Genomic DNA, 19,636 nt, shown 5'->3' on the forward strand with positions numbered 1-19,636 from the left:
TTTTTGCCGCTGGCACCCGATAGGGCCTCATTGTTACTCTGGCCCCAGGGTTCGTGACGATGTGGTGATATGTCTCGGTTGTTCGACCCGGTTTTGTCGAGAACACATCTTGGTTCCGGAAGATCATCTCAGACACCTCATTCTTCTGGTCTGGTGTTAAATCGGGAGACGCTCTCACTTGTTTGGAAGGCTTGTTTTCCTGGGTTAGGTCTTTTTGGACCGTTGTGCACACCTCTTGTGCATGCCAGGGTTTCAGAAGGTTAACGTGATAAATCTGTTCTTGTTTTCTGCGTCCTGGCTGCCACACCTTGTAGGTTACTTCCCCCATGGGTTCAACCACCTCATAGGGCCCCTGCCATTGGGCCAGAAGCTTGCTTTCTGCCGTGGGTACCAACACCATAACCCGATCCCCTGGTTGGAACTGTCGCACTTTTGCCTGGCGATTGTAATGGGTTCGCTGGGCCTCCTGTGCCTTCTCCAAATGTTCCCGTACAACAGGGGTAACCCGGGCTATCCGGTCTCGCATCTGCATTACATGCTCTATTATATTTCTCCCCTCATTGGGTTCCTCTTCCCAGATCTCTTTGGCGATATCTAGTATGCCACGGGGGTGACGCCCGTATAATAACTCGAAGGGGGAAAACCCAGTTGAGGCCTGTGATACCTCCCGGATAGCGAACATAAGGTAGGATAGTAGGGTGTCCCAATCCTTCCTGTCCCGACTTACCACCTTCCTTATCATAGCCTTGAGGGTTCGGTTAAACCTTTCTACCAACCCATCAGTCTGCGGATGGTAGACCGAAGTTCTCCGGGTATGTATATGGAGCAGCGTACAGAGGTCCTTCATTAGCTTCGACATAAATGGGGTTCCTTGGTCGGTTAATATCTCCTTCGGTAGCCCCATTTGGGCAAAGATCCCCACCAGCTCTTTGGCTATTGTTTTAGAGGCCGTGTTTTTTTTAGATAGGCTGCTTATTTTTCATGCAATATTATTAATTATTATTATTTTTTGAACCACCAGCATGTCAAATTATTCCTCCTTTTCTGTTCCTGGCAAGCAGTGTTAGAACCAGGTTCGCTATGTGTCAGAACAGGTGCATTTGCAACCACAACTACTTCAGCCTCCGAATTCAAGGCAAGATTGTGGCCTCCTTCATGATAGGGAGTACTTTACTCTGCGAGTGGTCCCATCAATTTTGATAGGACTGTTCAAGTCCTACCCAGTGTGAGTAAGGAAGGCATAATTTGACCTGGTGTTATCTAAAGGTAAAAATCATAAATCACTACCCATCCTGCAAGTGCTTCAGCTCCCAGGAACGTCACTAGGGAGATGCTTAGCACTGTGCAGGAGCAAGCCCCATCATTGCCTGCTTAAACACTGAGGGCTAGGCAGTGAGTCCTTTATTTCCAGTGGCAAGCAGTTACTCGCATAAGTAGTCCCACTGAAGCCAATGGAACTACTTGTGTGAGAAACTGCTCCCCAAGGAGGGATAAAGGGCTCATAGCATGGCCTTGAATGTTTATAGTTTGTGGATGTAGACGTATAGTGGCTGTTGTGGGTTCTGATTATACTGTGCCTTGAGGCTATTTGGTCTACAGCTATGTGTAATTACCTTCTAATAGTCTTATAGAGCTGACACTTGTTAGACAGTACCAGTGATACAAGATTTTTGACACTAGGGCTACTCTGAAGTGCTGATGCACAAAGCATTTTGATTTCCTCACCATGCACGTTCCATTCAGCAGCCCCTTTTTCTTGCCATTTGTTTTTGATTCTGACATAATATGCATATTCCTCCATCCCCCAGGGCAGCTTTGTGGGAAAGGTATGCTGTAATTGGTCTATAACTGTTCATAATGATCTGGGAATGCTGTACGAACACCAACAGGGAGCAACTTCACTTGTGATTTATTTAAGTGAGCTACATGGTTGAAAGGTTCTCCCAAGAGCACAAGTTTAGCTAGTCACCTAATTGGACGTAAATTTTCACATTTATTTCAGAACAGAGGTCTCTGTCATGAGATGCTGAATTTGAATTTATAAGCAAGTGTCTATACTGCTCAACTAAATCATAAGCACAGTTACTATAATCTGTTTTGGGGAGTCTTAAATTCCACATTCAGTAGGTTTTAGTGTACAGTTTGCTAGAAGAATACAAGTTATGCTCAGCATTTGTAAAGCTAATGAAATATTAATTAAAGGTTTTATTTATTTACATCTAGAATGACTGACCTCATTTTGATACATTAACATACACTTAGTGTTTTAAATGCTGAGATTGGTAATGCGGCTTTGGCTGTAGTCTTTTATCAGTTTGTCGGGCTCCTGCTTATTTCATCAACGATCTGAACGCTCCATCTCACACGACACCCAAGATACGGGCAACCCACCAGCTGCAGGGCATAATAATTCGGCAGGCAGAACGACATCCTTGGTAGTTATAGGGCCATGGGTAATAGCCCATTAGAGGTTCACAAATTCTCTGGCATTGTGTGTAACTTCGTCTACATTCAATACAGCACACACCTTCATGGTCCAGCATTGGGTCAAAAGTCATCCCTTCGCCTTCAAGTTGCTGAAATGTAAAATACAAAATGAGAGAAGATGGAGTTCCCTGCACTCACGTTATCCACGTAAAAGACAACAGGTTAAATACTGGTCCTATTGAAGTCAATAGCAAAACTGTTGACTTCAAGAGGGCCAGGCTTTCAGTGGCCTGATTCACCACTGCATTACTCCACATCTACACTGGACTCTCCATTATAAAACTAGAGGAACACAACAGGGAATCAGGCTGTCTGAGTTTCATTATTATTTTACTTTCCCAGCTTTTGGTGAAAGCTCTAATTATGGAGAGTTTAATAACAGTAACATTTGAGTTACAGTAGTAAGAAATGGAAAAGACCTGGGTTATCCAGTCCATCTGCCTGTATGTGCAGGACTGTGCCCTACTTTACATTGTCTAATGTTCTAGCCCAAGGATTGGCAATTTTTGGCACGCGGCTCGCCAGTGTAAGCACCCTGGCGGGCCGGGACGGTTTGTTTACCTGCCACATCTGCAGGTTTGGCCGATCGTGGCTCCCACTGGCCGCGGTTCACTGCTCCAGGACAATGAGGGCGGCAGGAAGCGGCGACCAGCACATCCCTCGGCCCGCACCTCTTCCCGCAGCCCCCATTGGCCTGGAGCGGCGAACCGCGGCCAGTGGGAGTTGCGATCGGCCAAACCTGTGGACGCGGCAGGTAAACAAAGCGGCCTGGCACGCCAGCATGCTTACCCTGGGGAGCCGCGTGCCAAAGGTTGCCGATCCCTGTTCTAGCCAGTCTAATTTTAAGTAAGTCCCAAGTGATGGACCTTCCACCTCTTTCCCAAGAAGGTTGTTCCACAACATATTACTGTTGTCTTTCCTGATATTCAGATTAAATTTACCTTGCCTTTAGCCACCTCTTTTCCCATTGTGTGATGGATTCTAGACAACTAGCATTTTAGCACCATCTGACCAGGAAGCAAGGAGTTACCACACAGTGGGTGGCAGAGGATATCTAAAGGCAGACTAGCCTCTCAAAATTCTTTGCCTCCTCTCCTGAAAACATGAAGCTTAATTCTCAGTTCTTTGAATCCATTTTTTTTATTTCCCTCTAGTGCTTTCTCAGTAGGATTAGAGGCGAAGAACAAGGGCAAATCAAACAAGAATGCCTCGCTCTTGCATAGGTCTTTTCATCCATTGTTCTCAAAGTGCTTCACAAAGGGGGTAAATAGCATTTCCCCCATTTTAGAGATTGAAAAACTGAGGCACAGGGAGGCGGAGTAACTTGCTCAAGATTGCCCCCCGTGCATTGTGCCAAACTTCCCATCAGAGGGAAGAAGGGGAGAGAGGGGAATGACAATGGCTCAGCTAAGGCCAAGACTACACATCTATCTGGTAAACCAGTGGTGTAGATTCCCGGTGCCTAAAGGAAATTTTGGAGATCATCTTCCAGTGGATCCTACACCAAATGAGCAGATGATACAGGAGATCTTGAGTGACTCCATTTTGTTTCCTTGCCTCCATCTTCTGTTGGGCAAGTACATCACTGAGGTACCACTTCACCACCATTAGCTGAAAATTGGAGCACGTGGCACTAAGAAATTAGCAGCGAAAGCAGTGGTGAGGCAGTTGTTGATGATGAGACTGGGTACATTAGAAACAATGGTGCTATTCGGTCTGCAGATCTCTGACAGGAAAATATTAGCAAAAGTAAGCAAAACAACTGTCAATCAAGCCTGTCAGCAGAGTATGTAAAGAGCGTCAGAGACACAGAGCTGAGGAGAAGGTGCAAGGAGTGTAGAGACTGACACGCAGGGGGAGAGAGAGATAGAAGAAGCAGAGACCAGAGAAAGATGAGACCTGTCTGCTGCAGCGACCTGTAGAAGACTGGCCATCTGAAGTGGGGCACAACCACTTAGGATCATGTTAACTGTATGTTACTGTGGGTTGGGGTGCTTAGCCTGTGGTGCGGGGGATGTGTTACTGTGTTAAGGATTTGTGCTTGCACCAATAAAGGGATGCCTTGTTTCAGAAAGAATACTGTTTGTGTCAATCATTTAACAGAAGGCTGTATCTGTGTCCTCCAGTTATTTCCTTAGCCACCTGGGAGACCCATGCCTGATGAGAACAGATTGGTTAACTGGTGGGCTTTTTGAGGGAGCCAGAAGGGGGCACTAGGTGAGCTACTCTGGGGTAACACAGGTTCCCACTGGCAGGGAGACTGTCAGAGAGAGCTCTGTAGGATCCTACACCAGGTGTACTGCTCCCACTCTCCAGAGGGATAATGGCTCTACCTCTCAGGCCCCATTGTCTATCTGTATGGCAGATAGCTCCTCCCCTTCAGTGGCATGGTTTAGTTCTGATGCTGCTTTTGGGGCCAATGCTGCTTCTACTTAACTGAATTCATAAGAAATAAAGTCAATTTAGTTCTACTTTATTTGGAGTGATTAGCTTAAGCCTACTTAAGAGATGTCAACTGAGTAGAACACTGTTACGGGATAATGATCTCCTGCTGTTACATAAATGTCAGGACAAAGCTGTGACTTATTTTCAAAGCAGGAGACCTTGATCTTGTGACAACGTTCTATTAAAATAACTTTATCCCTGCTGTCCCAAACAGTGCTGTAAATTGTCTGATGATGGTGCAGTAGAGTGGAAGTGGCTTGCTGTACAGTTAATTGTTTTGCAGTACTGTGATGGGCCTAGGGAAATGGGACTCTTCACATTTTCATTCTGTTGACCTCTTCATATGAGAGAGAAAATAAGACTCTGTCTTGGACCCATTTTTCCCCAAGTTCTTTCACTGCATTGTTTTAAAAGGATTCCATTCTGCAGGTTGCCAGGAAAGGGCTGTCTGAACTGTCTGACAACCACAGTTTCCAGGACAGACATGTTTGGCCTGATCCTGATTTCTGAAAAATCAGTGGCAAAATTTCCATTGACTTCAGTGGCAACATTGTCCCATTGCAGATGTGGCTAGTCATAATGCATTTTATCAAAAAAGTTGCACGCATTCTCTCTTTCTCTCACACTCACTCTTTCACACTCTTACATGTTTCATGAAGAAGCTAGTTTCTAACTAGCTGACTCTGCATTTTTATTGTTTTCTTTTTATCAGTAAATGATCAGTGTCAACTATCTGCCTAAGGCAGATTAAATTTGCTGTAGTTATGGTAATGCATTGTCTATATCAGATGTATCTAGTTTTCAGTATTAAACTGGACTCTCTACAGCAGTCTTGCAAAATTATCTTAAATTCACCAGCCTAAGCACAGTATCTACTTCTTCTCCATATTTTGAGGACTAATGATAACAAAATCTATATTTTAGTTGCTTCTGGTGAGTGGAATTTTTAAATGGCTGCACTATCGAATGAAAGTTTAAATCGACAAATTGGTGGTATAATTATTTTTGAAGTCCATTTGAAATGGATAGGTATCTAGAAATGAGTACTTAATAAAGTTTCATACCTACCTGCAAAATCAAATGCTCTTAAGGGAATTCTAAATTAAATATATATGTACTCACATGATACGGATTTTCTGGATTAAAGGTTGAACTAGAATCTTGCTCACTGGGACCAGTGGCGTTAGACTGGCGTTCTGGTTTTTGAACAGGCTGGGTAGTAGGTGACCTGGTATTTACGATGCCAGCAGTAGCTTCAATTTGGTCCAGATCAAAGTTTGATTGAGCTTGACGTATTTTTCTCTTGATTTCGCGCTTCTTTCTCTGGCTGTCTGCAAAAACAGTCATAGGAGTACATAGGTGTTGTTTTAAAACATGTTCTTCCACTAGTTCAAGGACCATATTTTATTACCCATTCATGAAAGTGGGATTGCGTAGCAGTACTGCAAAGATTAATAGGCTTCAAATAGAAGCTACTTGTCTTTCCACCTATTCCATACACAGTCTATATAATTCTGTGTGTATGTGTGAGAGATTTGTCTTTTTTCCCAAAACAAATGGGTGGCTGGCCCAAAGAACAGGCTGCGGGAAGGGCCTCTGGACCCAGTGCGTGGCTAGTAATGCTAAAAGAAATAAATAGCTGCACCAGCACTCAACCAGAGCAACTATCTTCATGTCATTAGTGTGCATTTTTAATAGAAAAAGAAACATTTGGAAGGAGACAGACTTGTGTCCAGCTCCAAAGGACCTGATTGTAAACATGGTCTAAAATACTCCTGGCCAACTCTGACAATACTCTTTTGATGCATAATGGCCCTGTGCAAGGCCACAGGAAAACAGTGGAAAAATTTAATCTAGCAAATGTGGCTCCCATGAGTCATGAAAAAATATTAGCAACTCTCATCCCCAAAATACTCAACATTGCCACTTATTTCACTTTCCTAGTCTGTATTTTGTATATCAGTATTAAATCTCTGGGTACGTCTACACAGCAGCTGGGAGGTGTAATTCCCAGCTTGGATAGACGAACATACATGCGCTCTGCTCAAGCTAGCATGCTAAAAATAGCAGTGTGGCCATGACATCTTGGGTTAGCCATCCGAGTCCAGTCCTGCCCCACCCCTTGGCTACATATTCATGCAGCTAGCCTGAGCTGCTGCCCATGCTGCAGTGGCCACGCTGCCATTTTTAGGCAGCAGTTTGAGCAGAGCTAGTGCACATATGGCTACCCAAGCTGAGAAGTACAGCTCACAGCTCCTGTGTAGATATACCCTTAGAACACTAAGGAGGAGCAGAAAACCCTTCTCTGGTCCCTTTTGTCCTCTTCCTCCATCCCCTCAGGAGGAATCCCTTCCTCCTTCACAGCTCCTGCTCCCTCCCCTGGACTAAATGAGGACCGTCTCCCTAATCTCCCTGGCAAGTGCCTGAACATCACCCCTTGCCTCCTGTATAGCATCACATTCCCTGCCCAAATCCTCTTATGCGGCCGGCCCTGCCTCGCCAATCTCACAAGATCTCCCTAGCCAAGTATATGCCCTCAGTCCCCCAAAGGCCACCTACAAATCCTAGGAAGTTAGAAGTCATAGAGTTTAGGGCCAGAAAGGACCACTAATTCATCTAGCCTGATCTCCTGTGTATCACAGGCCACCAACACCATCCAGCACCCCCACACTACATCCACCAACCCAAATGAGACCAAACAGTTGCAGCCCACAGGAGATTAGACTACAGTGGAACCCCGGTTATCCAATCTAATTGGGACCAGGGTCAGATCGAATAACCAAAAATCTGGATAAACCGGAGAACGGGTGGTGGGGCTCCATCTGTTAGCCCCGCGCATGGCAGGGCTCGGGCTGTTGCCATGCCCACAGCTGACAGCCCAAACCCCAGCTGCCTGGGGCTGAGAGCCTGAGCCCTGCCACTGTCAGCCCTGGGCAGCTGGTGGTTTGGTTAATACAGACAGCCAGATAATGGAGGCACAGATAAATGGGGTCCTACTTTATTATGTGCCACAGATGTAACCAGTGCCCAAAGCCCTCATGATGGCAAATGATTAAGTGAGATATACCCAGATAATCCTGGCAAGTGACTAGCACCCACACACTGCAGAGGAAGGTTAAGCCTCCCCCAGGTCATTCCCAATCTGCCCTGGGAGAAAATTCCTTCACAACTCCACATATGGGTGATTGGTTAGAAGACCCTGAGGATGTGAGCAAGAACCAGTCAGCCAACCACCTGAGAGAGAGAATGTGCAGTGCCACCTCAGAGCTCTGTCCAATGTCCCATCTCCATCCCTGGCCATCCCTGAGGTGTTAAACTCTTCAGCCCTCCTCTCCGCTGAAGTTGTGTGGTGGGACTGTTTGAGGGGGAGCCCAGACTGAATAGCTCCACATGGGGACCTTAGCATTCCGTGTGTACTGGGGGTGGGAGGTGGGGGTTCAACACCAGCGATGGGGTCCACAACTGTGCAGCTCTAATGGCGAGACATCCTGCTGGTGTACATTTATTGGAGGGGTGGAAAAAGGGTAGTGTTTGTTCAAGTGAAAGAAAAATTACCTTTTGGATATGTTGGTCGAAGCCAGAAAATAGGAAGATCTCCACAAAGCTCTAAAATTTGGGGACTTAGGAAGCTGTTATCCTTTACAGGCTGATCTGCAGCCACCCAGATAAGGGAATTTTCATCAAATTTAACTGGCATAATTTCATCTTCCTGTAAGTAGGCAGCATAAAATCCATTGTTAGTTCAATGAACAGGGGTCCTGTGTATTCTGTAGATGCAGTTTTCTGTTAATAGCCAAATGCCAAACACAGAAGCTTCGCTTGGAACTGATATGAAATGTTGTTCCAAACAGTGCTATTTTGTTTCGTGTAGTACACGCACACAGCCAAATCTTGTTCCAATTGAAATCAATGGAAAGACTCCTGGGGTGAAATTCTGTCTCCACTGCAATCAATTGCAAAACTACCAGGATTTCACCTCCGCTGTCTTTAATGGGGCTAATAGTCAGCCCATAGGACCGGATTCTCAGCTGGTGTACATTGGTGTAGATCCACTGACTTCAGAACAACTATATTGATTTATACCAGCTAAGAATCTGGCCCATAATTTTTGGGTATGTTTGCTTGCGTTGTTCTGAATTCATATAAATGTTAGGGCACTTCCATAATAGACATATTCCTGAGAGTTAGTGAAATTTTTTGCGTACAGCTACAATTTTAAGTTAACATGATGGGTCTGACTAAAGGTCTTGTTCAATAATAGCAATTCAATTGCCCAAAAGCTAGAAGTTAAAGGAGCCTTCATTTTGAAGTGTACCCTGCAGGTTTTGGGTTCATATCTTCAAAGTAATGTAGGAAAATGCCAGTGATTTATTCTTTATACTTTTTAGTTCAAAGTATTATTTTACATAAAACATGTTAGCTATTTCTTAGCAGCAGTGAAACATCTTTAAAAAGTCTTGTTCATCAAGAAAATCAATATGATTTTGAAGTAAAACTTTTGAATTCCCTCCATATAAGTATCTGATATTTGAATTGATAACCCACTAGATCAATTTATTTTGCCAAGTTGTTCCTTTAATGTATTTATTGATTTTTGTAGAATGTCTTGAGTCATCTAAATTCACTATCCAGTGAGAGCAGCACATCATTTATATTCTCCCACTTGGGCTTTTGCCAGCATCTGAAATAACTTAACTGCAGCTAACATTTGAAGATAAAAAGAATCCAGTTGTTTATCTTAAATGAAATTACCCCAAATTTGTGGGCAAATGTACTTTAGGTAGCTATAAATTTACTTTAATTTACCATTTTGTAGTCAGTGTTGGTCATGATCAAGTATGTATTAGACCAGAAACAAGTTAATTAAATTTTTTTTTTTACTATAAATAAATTAAAAAAGACTAATGCAACAATACGGTTGCACACTTAATCAGAAAAATTAGCCAGCAAAAAAGTTTAATGTTCTAACAGTAGCATTAAGTTGCATTGGGTTGCCCATCCCATCTATTTGATGCATGTTTTATGACAGAAACAGCAAAATTAATATAATTCATCTTTAAAAAATATAATATAATAATATATGGAGATATCCTATCTCCTAAAACTGGAAGGGACTCTGAAAGGTCATCAAGTCCAGCCCCCTGCCTTCACTAGCAGGACAAAGTACTGATTTTGCCCCAGATCCCTAAGTGGGCCCCCCTCAAGGATTGAACTCACAACTCTGGGTTTAGCAGGCCAATGCTCAAACCACTGAGCTATCCTTCCCCAAAATTATACAGAAAGCACGAACAGAACAAACTACACATCTGTAATGTGACCAAGTTAATATTGAATTGGAACCTTAACTTTGCAAACCTGACTCCAAATATTTTTCAACAGTGGAAATTTAATACTGGATGAATGTAACATCCTTTTATTTTTTAATAAAAAGAAAAATTGCCTGTGCTTAATTATGTTAAATTATTCCAATTAGGCCATGCAGTCCATACATCCTTAAAATAACGAGGGAGGGTAGAGACGATCTCAGTACCTACCTCTGGGGGCTGATCCAAAGCCTGCTGAAGTCACTGGAAATATTCCCACTGACTTCAGTGGACTTTGGATCTGACCAGTGGCACTTTCCCTGTTGGTTTTAGAGAGTTTTCTCTTTTTTAAGTAAACGAGTATGTATTAATGCATATTCTAGATTACAGCAAATAGGCAGAGTTGGGACATCCTCATTTTGGAGGTTCTGCAGTTTTTGTACACTATGATTTTCTCCTCTCCTGATGACGAGGCAGGAGTTTTGGTTGCGGGATGATTTTCTGTGAGTCTCAGCTAGACATTTACAGTCTCTCTCATGCAACCCATCCCAGCAACAGTAGAAGCAATGCCCATCAGTGCCTGCCGGAAGCACTCCCTCCTCCCTTCCAGGACCGCAAAAGACCTACTAGATCATTTGATATTTTTAAGTATTTTTAAAAAATTGCTCCCTACCAGATCAAACGAGAGGCTTTCTTTAGTCATGGTATTGACATCAGGGATGTGAGCTTTAGCTTGTGCTTTAATGTAGCATTTCTCTCCTCCAGCAAAACGGATTCCAGTTATGCCCTACAAAATAGACCTTTTATGGTTACATGCATGGACATGTCACCCAATTGCTTAAAAAAAACCCCCAATATAAACTCTGTTCACGTAACATTAAGATATTCACTGAATTTGGGGACTTCAGAGTTCCTGGTTTTTAAAAAAAACAACGCAAACTGACAATAAAACATGTCTTTTGATTTTTTAAAAATAAGAGTCAACTCAGAAATTGACCCAAATTCTGTTTCAGAAGTGGGTTGTAGCCCACGAAAGCTTATGCTCTAATAAATTTGTTAGTCTCTAAGGTGCCACAAGTACTCCTGTTCGTTTTTCCAAATTCTGTTGTATCACTATTTTAGCTGTAAAAGTTTAAACAAACCAGGTGAAATTTTAATCTTGAGTTCCTAAATGAAGGCACCTAATTTAGGCACCCAAAGAAGTGGCCCAAGTTTCAGAGGTGCTGAGCATCTGCAACTTCTATTGGAGAGGGCCTGTCTAAACTAGGAACAAAGGAGTTAGCCAACGTGATTTGACACATCACTTAGCACCTAATATTGACGCAGTTTAACATCCTTAAAATCATGTTAGCCATTTGTGTTGTAACCTAGTAACTTTTTCCTAGTCTAGACAGACCTCTGGACTTACCTCTGACCTGATTTTCATATCTTTAATAGTAGGTGCCACAGATATGGATGTATGTGCCTAAGTTTAGACATATAACTTTGATATTTTTTTCTATACTGTGATGCTTTTTATGCACAGAAGTTCATGATGAGAACCAAGACAGAATTCCAGTGTTGTTGTAATAACTGTTTCTAATCCTAAATAAATGACACAAAAAGTCCCTGTATTTCAAACATATTGACATTAGAGACCATTCATTGATATATAGTAACTACAGGGTAGCCTTTCTTAAGTCTTCTCCCTCCAATTCAAATGTAGCATTTTCTGTGCTGCCATGTGGGTTTGATTCTCCCTACAGGACACAGAGAGCCTCCCCTTTTAATTTCAGCAATTGTCTTGTCCTATCCACCATTTTGTTCTACTTCGCTTCAGAGGAAATAGTTGAACAGATCTTTATGTACAAGCTACAACATGACAGGAGCCCTTCTGCTGACTATTAATGGATATATACAATGTTACTGGGGTAATTCTTTTTTTCAAACCCCCAGGATGTAGCTCTGCCACTTTGAGATAGTAAAGATATGTTTCTGTGATACCTTCCTGTCACCCATGATGCAGGCTGTTTTCGTAAAATGGTCACCCTGGCCTTGTTCAATGGTCCTGCTCCAATGATCACTTAAAATATGGAGACTTTCTTTACCTTAGTGATATAGATAACATAGCCATCTCCATGTCACAGCTCTGCCTAGCTTAGAACTCTATTGCTGCAAATGTGTAAATAAGAACTCTAGGATAAGCTGGCATGTGAACCTAGTGTATATGGCATTTGCAACAGGTACTTTATCTCCTGGGTATTCTTTCCAGCTTACACTTCTTGTAGGCTCAAAACCTAACGGGCTTGGTCCATTTGCTTTCCTGGAGCTTGACCCTTGGCCCTCAATAACCGAAGGCAGGTATTTTTTTCTGCTAGTTTTTTCCCCCACACTCATCAACCTAGATGCACAACACATTGTCACAATTGCTCTGGGGTCTGTGGTGGGTTTTTTTAGCTGCACTTACCCAGCAGCTCATATTTGTCATGAGGGTCCAAGGATGGAAGAATTCATGGACTCTCCACTGAGCTGGGACTTCTGTGCAGATATGGAATAGTGAAGGCAAATGACAAGAGGCTTATCATCAGCGTTTTAATATAGTTGCCAACAAAGTTGTAAGGTTGATATTACCACAAGTTTCACAAGGGGCTGAAGAGCAGCTTTCAGATGATGTGGGGGTTATGCATCCCATGTGTGTGTGCATGGCTCTCCCTGGGCCTGTGCAAAAGCAGGGAGACCCAGTTACCTCCATGGAACCAACAGGTGGGGAGGGGCAGGGCCAGAAAAGCCTACATTGCTTCCCTCACCAACCCTACCTGGAGGTAATGGTTTCTTTTGTTCTAGATGCTGCCTTTACCTCACTTAGGGCTCAACCTTGCTCCCTTTGAAGTCAACAGGAGTTTTGCCATTGACTTCAATAGGTGTAGGACTGGGCCCCTTCTTAGGCAATTGTCTGCACGGCAATTAAAAACCCATGGTTGGCCCGGGACAGCTGACTTGGGCTCGGGCTAAGGAGCTGTTTAGCTGCGGTGTAGATGTTCGGGTGCAGGCTGCAGCCTGAGGTCTGGGACTGTCCCACCTCACAGGGCTCCTAGAGCCTGGGCTCGAGCCCGAGCCTGAACGTCTACATCGCAATTAAACAGCCCCTCAGCCGGAACCTGAATCAGCTGGTACAGGCCAGCCATGGGGTTTTAATTGCAGTGTAGTCATATCTTTAGAATCCAACACTGGAAAATGTCTTACCTGCAAGACCTGTCAAATGTACTTACTATCTGGAAATCATGAACTTCTATAGCCTCTTCATTTCCACTTCCAGTTTTAAAGGTCTCTAGGTTGTTCCCAGAATCTATTTCCATTGATCCCTCTTGTACTTTTCCATTAATACTCATAGTATAATGGACATTGTAAATCTGTAATTGAATAAAGAACATTAGCATGCATTTTTGTATCTTCCTAGCTTTTATCAAGAACAAGTCTGGTGCCAATCTGATTGTCATGTCCCTCTTCAAGTTACTGGCTTTTATCCATACACTTTTATCCTTACACTTTTATTACAGAATCCCCAGCAGTCAAGACCATACTAATAAAACAGACGTTGATGGTTTCAGGCAATATCAGTCCTGACAGCTTTACATCCATACGCACTGAATGTAGAATAATTTGGTTCCAAGGTTACATGGGGTTTAGGAACTGTCTAAATCATATTGTATGGGAGGATCAGAAAGAGCTGATTTCCCCCAGAGGGCATCCCCATTGTACCCCTCAGTTTGATCTGTTGGAACTCACTCTTGCTTGGAGAAGTTTGATACCATATAGGTACTTAGAAAGAGAGTCTCTTGAATGTAGCAAGCTGCATGTGGTTGACTCTGAGTGGGGTGAGCTTTGTTTAAATATCAATACTTCCATAAGTACCAACACAAGGAGTTTACTTTTATTCTTAAAAAGTCTGTATATAAACAGTTTCAATAAATTTCACAATATAGTCTAGAAATCAATTTTTTCTGCTTGCAACTCTTTGTTAGGGAAAAATGCTAAAGGTAATTGATTGTCTTTTACAAATAGAGACTCAATCCTGTATTATTCATACATCCAAGACTTCCACTGAATTCTTCCATGAGGAATGCAAGACTTGGCCTATATAGATAGTACTTAATTCCATATCTAAAATATATAGACTGAGCTGGTATAAGATGATAACACTTTTTTGTGAGCCCCATTCGTTGCAGTAGAATTCAAGTTTTTTTTATTTTAAAAAAATCATAAGTCTTGTGGTTGCAAAGAAAACCTTCCAAATGTGAATCAAAAAAGCGTTGCCTTCCTGAGTCTGAGGGCAGTCTGAAACAATAGCTTAGTGTCCCCATTCTTCTCAATTGGGTGTTGACTCTGCAGCTTAAGGTTGACATTTTATCTATTTCTGTACCAATCAGAATACACTCTACTCTTTTTAAAAAAAAGATTCAGTTCTTAAATGATGGCATTACTACCAGCTTCCTGAGATGGGAAAAGAAACCCACTTACGAAGAAGATATTTGTAATGCATCTATTTGAACAAAAAGCACATATACACTAAAATAATGCAAGTGTTGCGAAACTAAACAGACCAAAAAATGAGACTCTGTCCTATGATTGATCTACTATCTATTTATCAAAACCATCAGTGCAAACTGGACTATTAACACCATACACATTCTTTGGCCAATCTACCCATTCAGGCCCCTCTCCCTTTTCAAAAGCCTAGAAAAGCAAATGAGTCTTACACTGTGTCCTGAAGCAGCCTATCTTCTTACTATGTATAGGAAAAGCTGTGTTATCCGGCATGTTGGGAGAATGGAGGGTGCCGGTTAGTCAAAAATTCCAGTTAACTAAGAGTTATACTTACCAATGGAGGGAGGGAGTTTGGGTGCAGGAGGGGACTCAGGGGTTGGGGCACGGGAGGGGTTTTGGGGTGCTGGATCTGGGCAGTGCTCACCTCGGGCAGCTCCCCGCAAGCAGCAACATGTCCCTGCTGCTCCTAGGCGGAGATGCGACCAGGCGGTTCTGTGTGCTGCCTTGGCACGCAGGCGCTGCCCATGCAGCTCCCGTTGGCCTCGGTTCCCAGCCAATGGGAGCTGCGGAGCCAGCGCTCAGGGTGGGGCGGGGCAGAGACAGTGCACAGAGCCACTGTGGCTGTTCCTCCGCCTAGGAACAGCAGGGATATATTGCCACTTCCAGAGAGCCACGCAGACAGCGGCGGCTCCAAGCACCAGCGCTCCAAGCGCGTGCCTGGGGCGGCAAGCCGCGGGGGGCGCCCTGCCGGTCCCTGCGAGGGCAGCAGTCAGGCAGCCTTTGGCGGCTTGCCTGTGGGAGGTCCGCCGGTCCCACGGATTCGGTGGCAATTCGGCGGCGGGTACGCCGAAACCGCGGGACCGGCAGACCTCCTGCAGGCATGCTGCCGAATCCGCGGGACTGGGGACCTCCCGCAGGCATGTCGCCAAAGGCAGCCTGCCTGCTGTGCTTGGGGTGGCAAAAAAGCTAGAGCCGCCCCTGCACGCGGAGTCAGGTAGGGAGCCTGCCGGCCCCGAGCCAACCGGACACCTGGCAACTCTATTGAAGATTTGTATTGGGAGATATCGGAAATGCTGGTTTCTAGAGCTTTACAGTTGGTAAAGTGCTGGATAACATAGCTTTTACTGTAACTTTTTTCTTCTCTCTCTGGATTTTGCATTTGCTATAAATTGTCTTTAAAAAATAATTAAATGTCAAGCAGTTGTACCCTGCAGGCTAAAATATATATCATATTGAAACACTTTACCTATAAATTAAGGGACCGATTCTGCACTCCTTACTCAGACAAGGCTCCTGCTGAAGTAAATAGGAGTCTTGCTTGAGCCAGGAGTGCAGAATAGGCTCCTTGGCAAATTCAATGAGACTCATTCTCCTTGTCACTGATGAGCAAATGAAACTCAAATTCACATAATCTGGCATTTCATATTATAAAAATCTTTGAAAACATAAAGGAAAGATAATATTTAAAATTACTCTGATGATCACTACACCTTGAAAGTTTGCTTCTTTAAACTAAAACCCCAGTTTCCATCTCTGTCCCTTTTGATGCAGTATTTTGTCATGTAACCTAAATTCAGAAAAGTTCTCTCCGCCCAAATATAAGTTATCAAGATTTTTAAAATAATTTTGCAACTAATATACTATGAGCTCATGTCCATGTTCAGCACACATTTAAACCACTAGGTACATAGTGAAATAATTTTGGTCCTTAATCAAACCTATGAATAGACTAAATATAGCCTAGTGCACCACATATTTAACTGTCAAAGTATGATCTGCAATTAGCATTTGGATCACGTGGCATTTCTTTCACCACCATTTTGTCCTGATGCTTGGAATTTGCTTATTATGTGAATCTCCTGGGAAAGAATGGGGGGAAACAGTGAATGCGTTGAAGATTTATGAGCAAAATAAATGTAGCTTTTGTCTGTGATCCCAAGGATACACTTTATGTTTATTCCTAAAATCAGCTTCCATCATGCTACACCAAATGGACAGGAAAGAATTTTTATACTGAGGTATGGGGATGGGGGGGAAGGTATGCTACTTACAGAACTTGGCAACCAATCGAGAAAGGTTTCCAGTGTGATTGTGATTCTCATTAAATTCAAGCAGTTAATTTAAAAATTGGTTTAATAGAAAAATGTTTCCAAAATGTAAATACTTGGGTTCATAATTCTTGTCTTTGTTTCACTCAGTTCATCCCGGACCTGACTTTAAACCAGATTAAAAAACTTCCATGAAGCAATATGTTCTTACAAGACTAGTCCCTTCCAACTCTGACATTCTATGATATGATAAACTATCCTGCTTGGTAAACAGATGAGTTTACTGTTGGAATTGACACCTCCTGCCCACCTTTGTTTAATTATTGCCTGTTCCAGTTAGCAATACTCTAAGTAGGTGACCCAGTTTCCACTACTCCAAGATTGATCTTTCTGATTGTTGTTCCCCTATATTTTCTATGCTCCAACCACTTCAGAATATTTACCAAGCATTCTGGATGGCAGGTGGGGGAAGAATGGCTTGTTTAGAATTCTGATCATGTTTTGTAGCTAAACGTTCTGGATCTTGACTCTCAAACTGAGCAAGAGTGTAGCCCAGCCGCTGGCACACGTCTTAAACTAGCCACAGATGCGCTAGACCCGTGTTTCTCAACCTTTTTGGTAACAGGGACCAGCTTGCTGCCTTCCTAAATTGCCAGGGAGATTTCAGGGACCAGCGCTTGACTGGTCCTTGAGCAGCACTGCCACAGCCAACTTTCCCCACGAGCTCCTCTGCAGGATGCTACCCAGGGACTCCCTCCCCCCAGCCATTGTGCGGGCTGTTGTCCTGCTCACTCCCGCGGGGGTGCCTGGGGGTAGCTTGTCACAGCGGTGCAGCCAGAGGAACCACTGAGCCCCGCCGGACCCTCAACCAAGGAACCTGCGGCGGGCTCTCCATCAGGCCCGCCTCCCCTGCGCCCCGCGCCAGCCACTCACGTGCCGGTCGCTCCCCTTCCAGAAGTAGAAGGCTCCGATGGCTCCGCAGAGGAGCAGCAGGGCTCCGGCGATGAGCACCACGGCCCCGATCTTCAGCAGCCGCCCGGGGCTGGAGGGTTTCACCGGCACCGCCGTGTAGGCCTGCAGCAAAGGGGGACAGGCAGCCCAGGAGCCCGCTCGCCTCAGAGCCCAGCTGCCCCCGGAGCTCAGCCCCGCGCCGGGCGGGCGAGGAAAGCAGCAATCCCCCCCCCCGGTGCTGGCACTTGGCGCCAGCCCCTGCCGGACCCCACCGCACCCCGCACCCCGCCGCTTTCCCGCCCTCCCCAGAGCGGTGACCTGCCCCGCGAGGCCGCTGGGGCTGAGCGCGGGGAGCGGCGGCGGGACTCTCTCTGCCCCGTACTTACAGGCGGCAGGCTCCGCTCCACGTCCTCCGGCCCCGCCAGGGCGATGGGCACTTTCTCCGCGCTCTCGGCCATGGCTGCCCGCGCACGTCTGGGTCCGGAGCTCCTGTGGCCCCAGCGGGCGAGGCACGGCCAGGCTCGGCTGCACACAGCCCCTCCCCGCCCCCAGGCGCGCCTCCCCGCCCCAGCCGCAGCGCCAGGCTCGGGATACAATGGTCCCCTTTGAACGCTGCTGCCCTGCGGGGCCGGAGCGACCGGCCTCAACCCGAGCAGGGTTTCAATCAACTGCCGGGGCCCCAGGCTGCTGCCGCCCGCCCGCCGGGCAGCGTAACTCTGCGCGCGGAGGAGAAAGCCACTAAAGTGTGGGTGTGTTGGCCGGCACTGCCAGGTGCTATCGGGGGCCCGCTCAGAGCTGGCCAGCCTCCCAGTGCCCAGCCCATTGGGGGCCCTAAGCAGGAATATGTTAGACCCCCCCCACACACACACACAACACAGACTAATAATTAACAGGGGGCCCCTTGAGCTGCTTGGAGTCCAAAGCAATTGCTTAGTCTGCTTATGCCTGGTGCCTGCTCTGCCACCTGCGGCTGCTTGGCAATCCTCAGCAGTGGAGAAACCTTAGGGTTTCACACCTTTGGGGGGCTCCTTGAGCAGCTGCCCAGAGCCCGAGGTAGGATGACCCTGCCCAGGCTGTGCCCGTCCTCTCAGCTCCTGGATTAGGTGATATGGAAATGGGGAAGAGGAATCGGGGGGAGAAATGATCAAAAGGAAAGAGGTTTCAGAGTAGCACCCCTGTTAGTCTGTATCCGCAAAAAGAACAGGAGTACTTGTGGCATCTTAGAGACTAACAGGTGGGTGAAAGCTCCTCAAGATCTTGGGTAGCCCCATGGGCGAAGGGAAGCTGAGCCCTCTTCACCTCTCTGGAAGACAATGGTTATTGGTAAGGGTAAGATTTTGTAACGGTTATTTTTAGCAAAAGTCCGGGGTAGGTCACGGGCAATGAACAAAAATTCACGGAAGCCATTGTCCTGTCCCAGACTTTTACTAAAATTAACTGACAAAATGGGTCTGATGGGGGGATGAGAGCCCAAGCCCTGCTGCGGAAGGGGGGTGGTCCAGCACCCACCAACTCTGGCTGACAGCTCTGCAGTTCCCCTGCTGCCCGCGATGGCTGGGAGCTGCGGAGGCCCCCGCCATGGCTCAGAGCATTGGGTACCCCCGGCTGCCTGCAGCAGCTGAGAGCTGAGGTCTCTGGAAGTCATGGAATCCGTGACCTCCATGACATAGTCTTAGTTACTGGTAAATAAGTTACGGAGAATGAGAAGCAGAGTTTGGAAGAAAATGGAAACTAGTGCAGAGTTTCAAGCTATATGTGATGTGACTGTGGTCTGCCCTTCCGTGGCTGTGGTTTGGATGGAGTGTTGTGGTGTGGGGAGAGAGGAGTTTTTATATCAGTCTGACAGACAATAGGGTTTCAAGGTAAATGCTAATGAGC

General features: G+C 45.3%; 1 protein-coding gene across 1 annotated transcript; it reads right to left on the reverse strand.

Moving 5' to 3' along the window:
• Nucleotides 1–2,172: 2,172 nt before the first annotated feature.
• On the reverse strand, nucleotides 2,173–18,276 carry LOC112103187 (leukocyte cell-derived chemotaxin 1). The gene is made up of 7 exons (XM_024194818.3): nucleotides 18,145–18,276; nucleotides 17,741–17,881; nucleotides 13,484–13,624; nucleotides 10,909–11,022; nucleotides 8,488–8,641; nucleotides 6,055–6,263; nucleotides 2,173–2,576 (listed from the first exon to the last, which is right to left on the reverse strand). Exons 1-7 carry the CDS (start codon nucleotides 18,214–18,216, stop codon nucleotides 2,361–2,363), a joined length of 1,047 nt encoding a protein of 348 aa, XP_024050586.1. The 5' UTR covers nucleotides 18,217–18,276; the 3' UTR covers nucleotides 2,173–2,360.
• Between the last annotated feature and the right edge of the window lie 1,360 nt (nucleotides 18,277–19,636).

The sequence above is a fragment of the Terrapene carolina genome, unplaced genomic scaffold, assembly GCF_002925995.2.
Source record: "Terrapene carolina triunguis isolate 2854851 unplaced genomic scaffold, T_m_triunguis-2.0 Scaffold17, whole genome shotgun sequence".
Lineage (NCBI taxonomy): Eukaryota > Metazoa > Chordata > Testudines > Emydidae > Terrapene > Terrapene triunguis.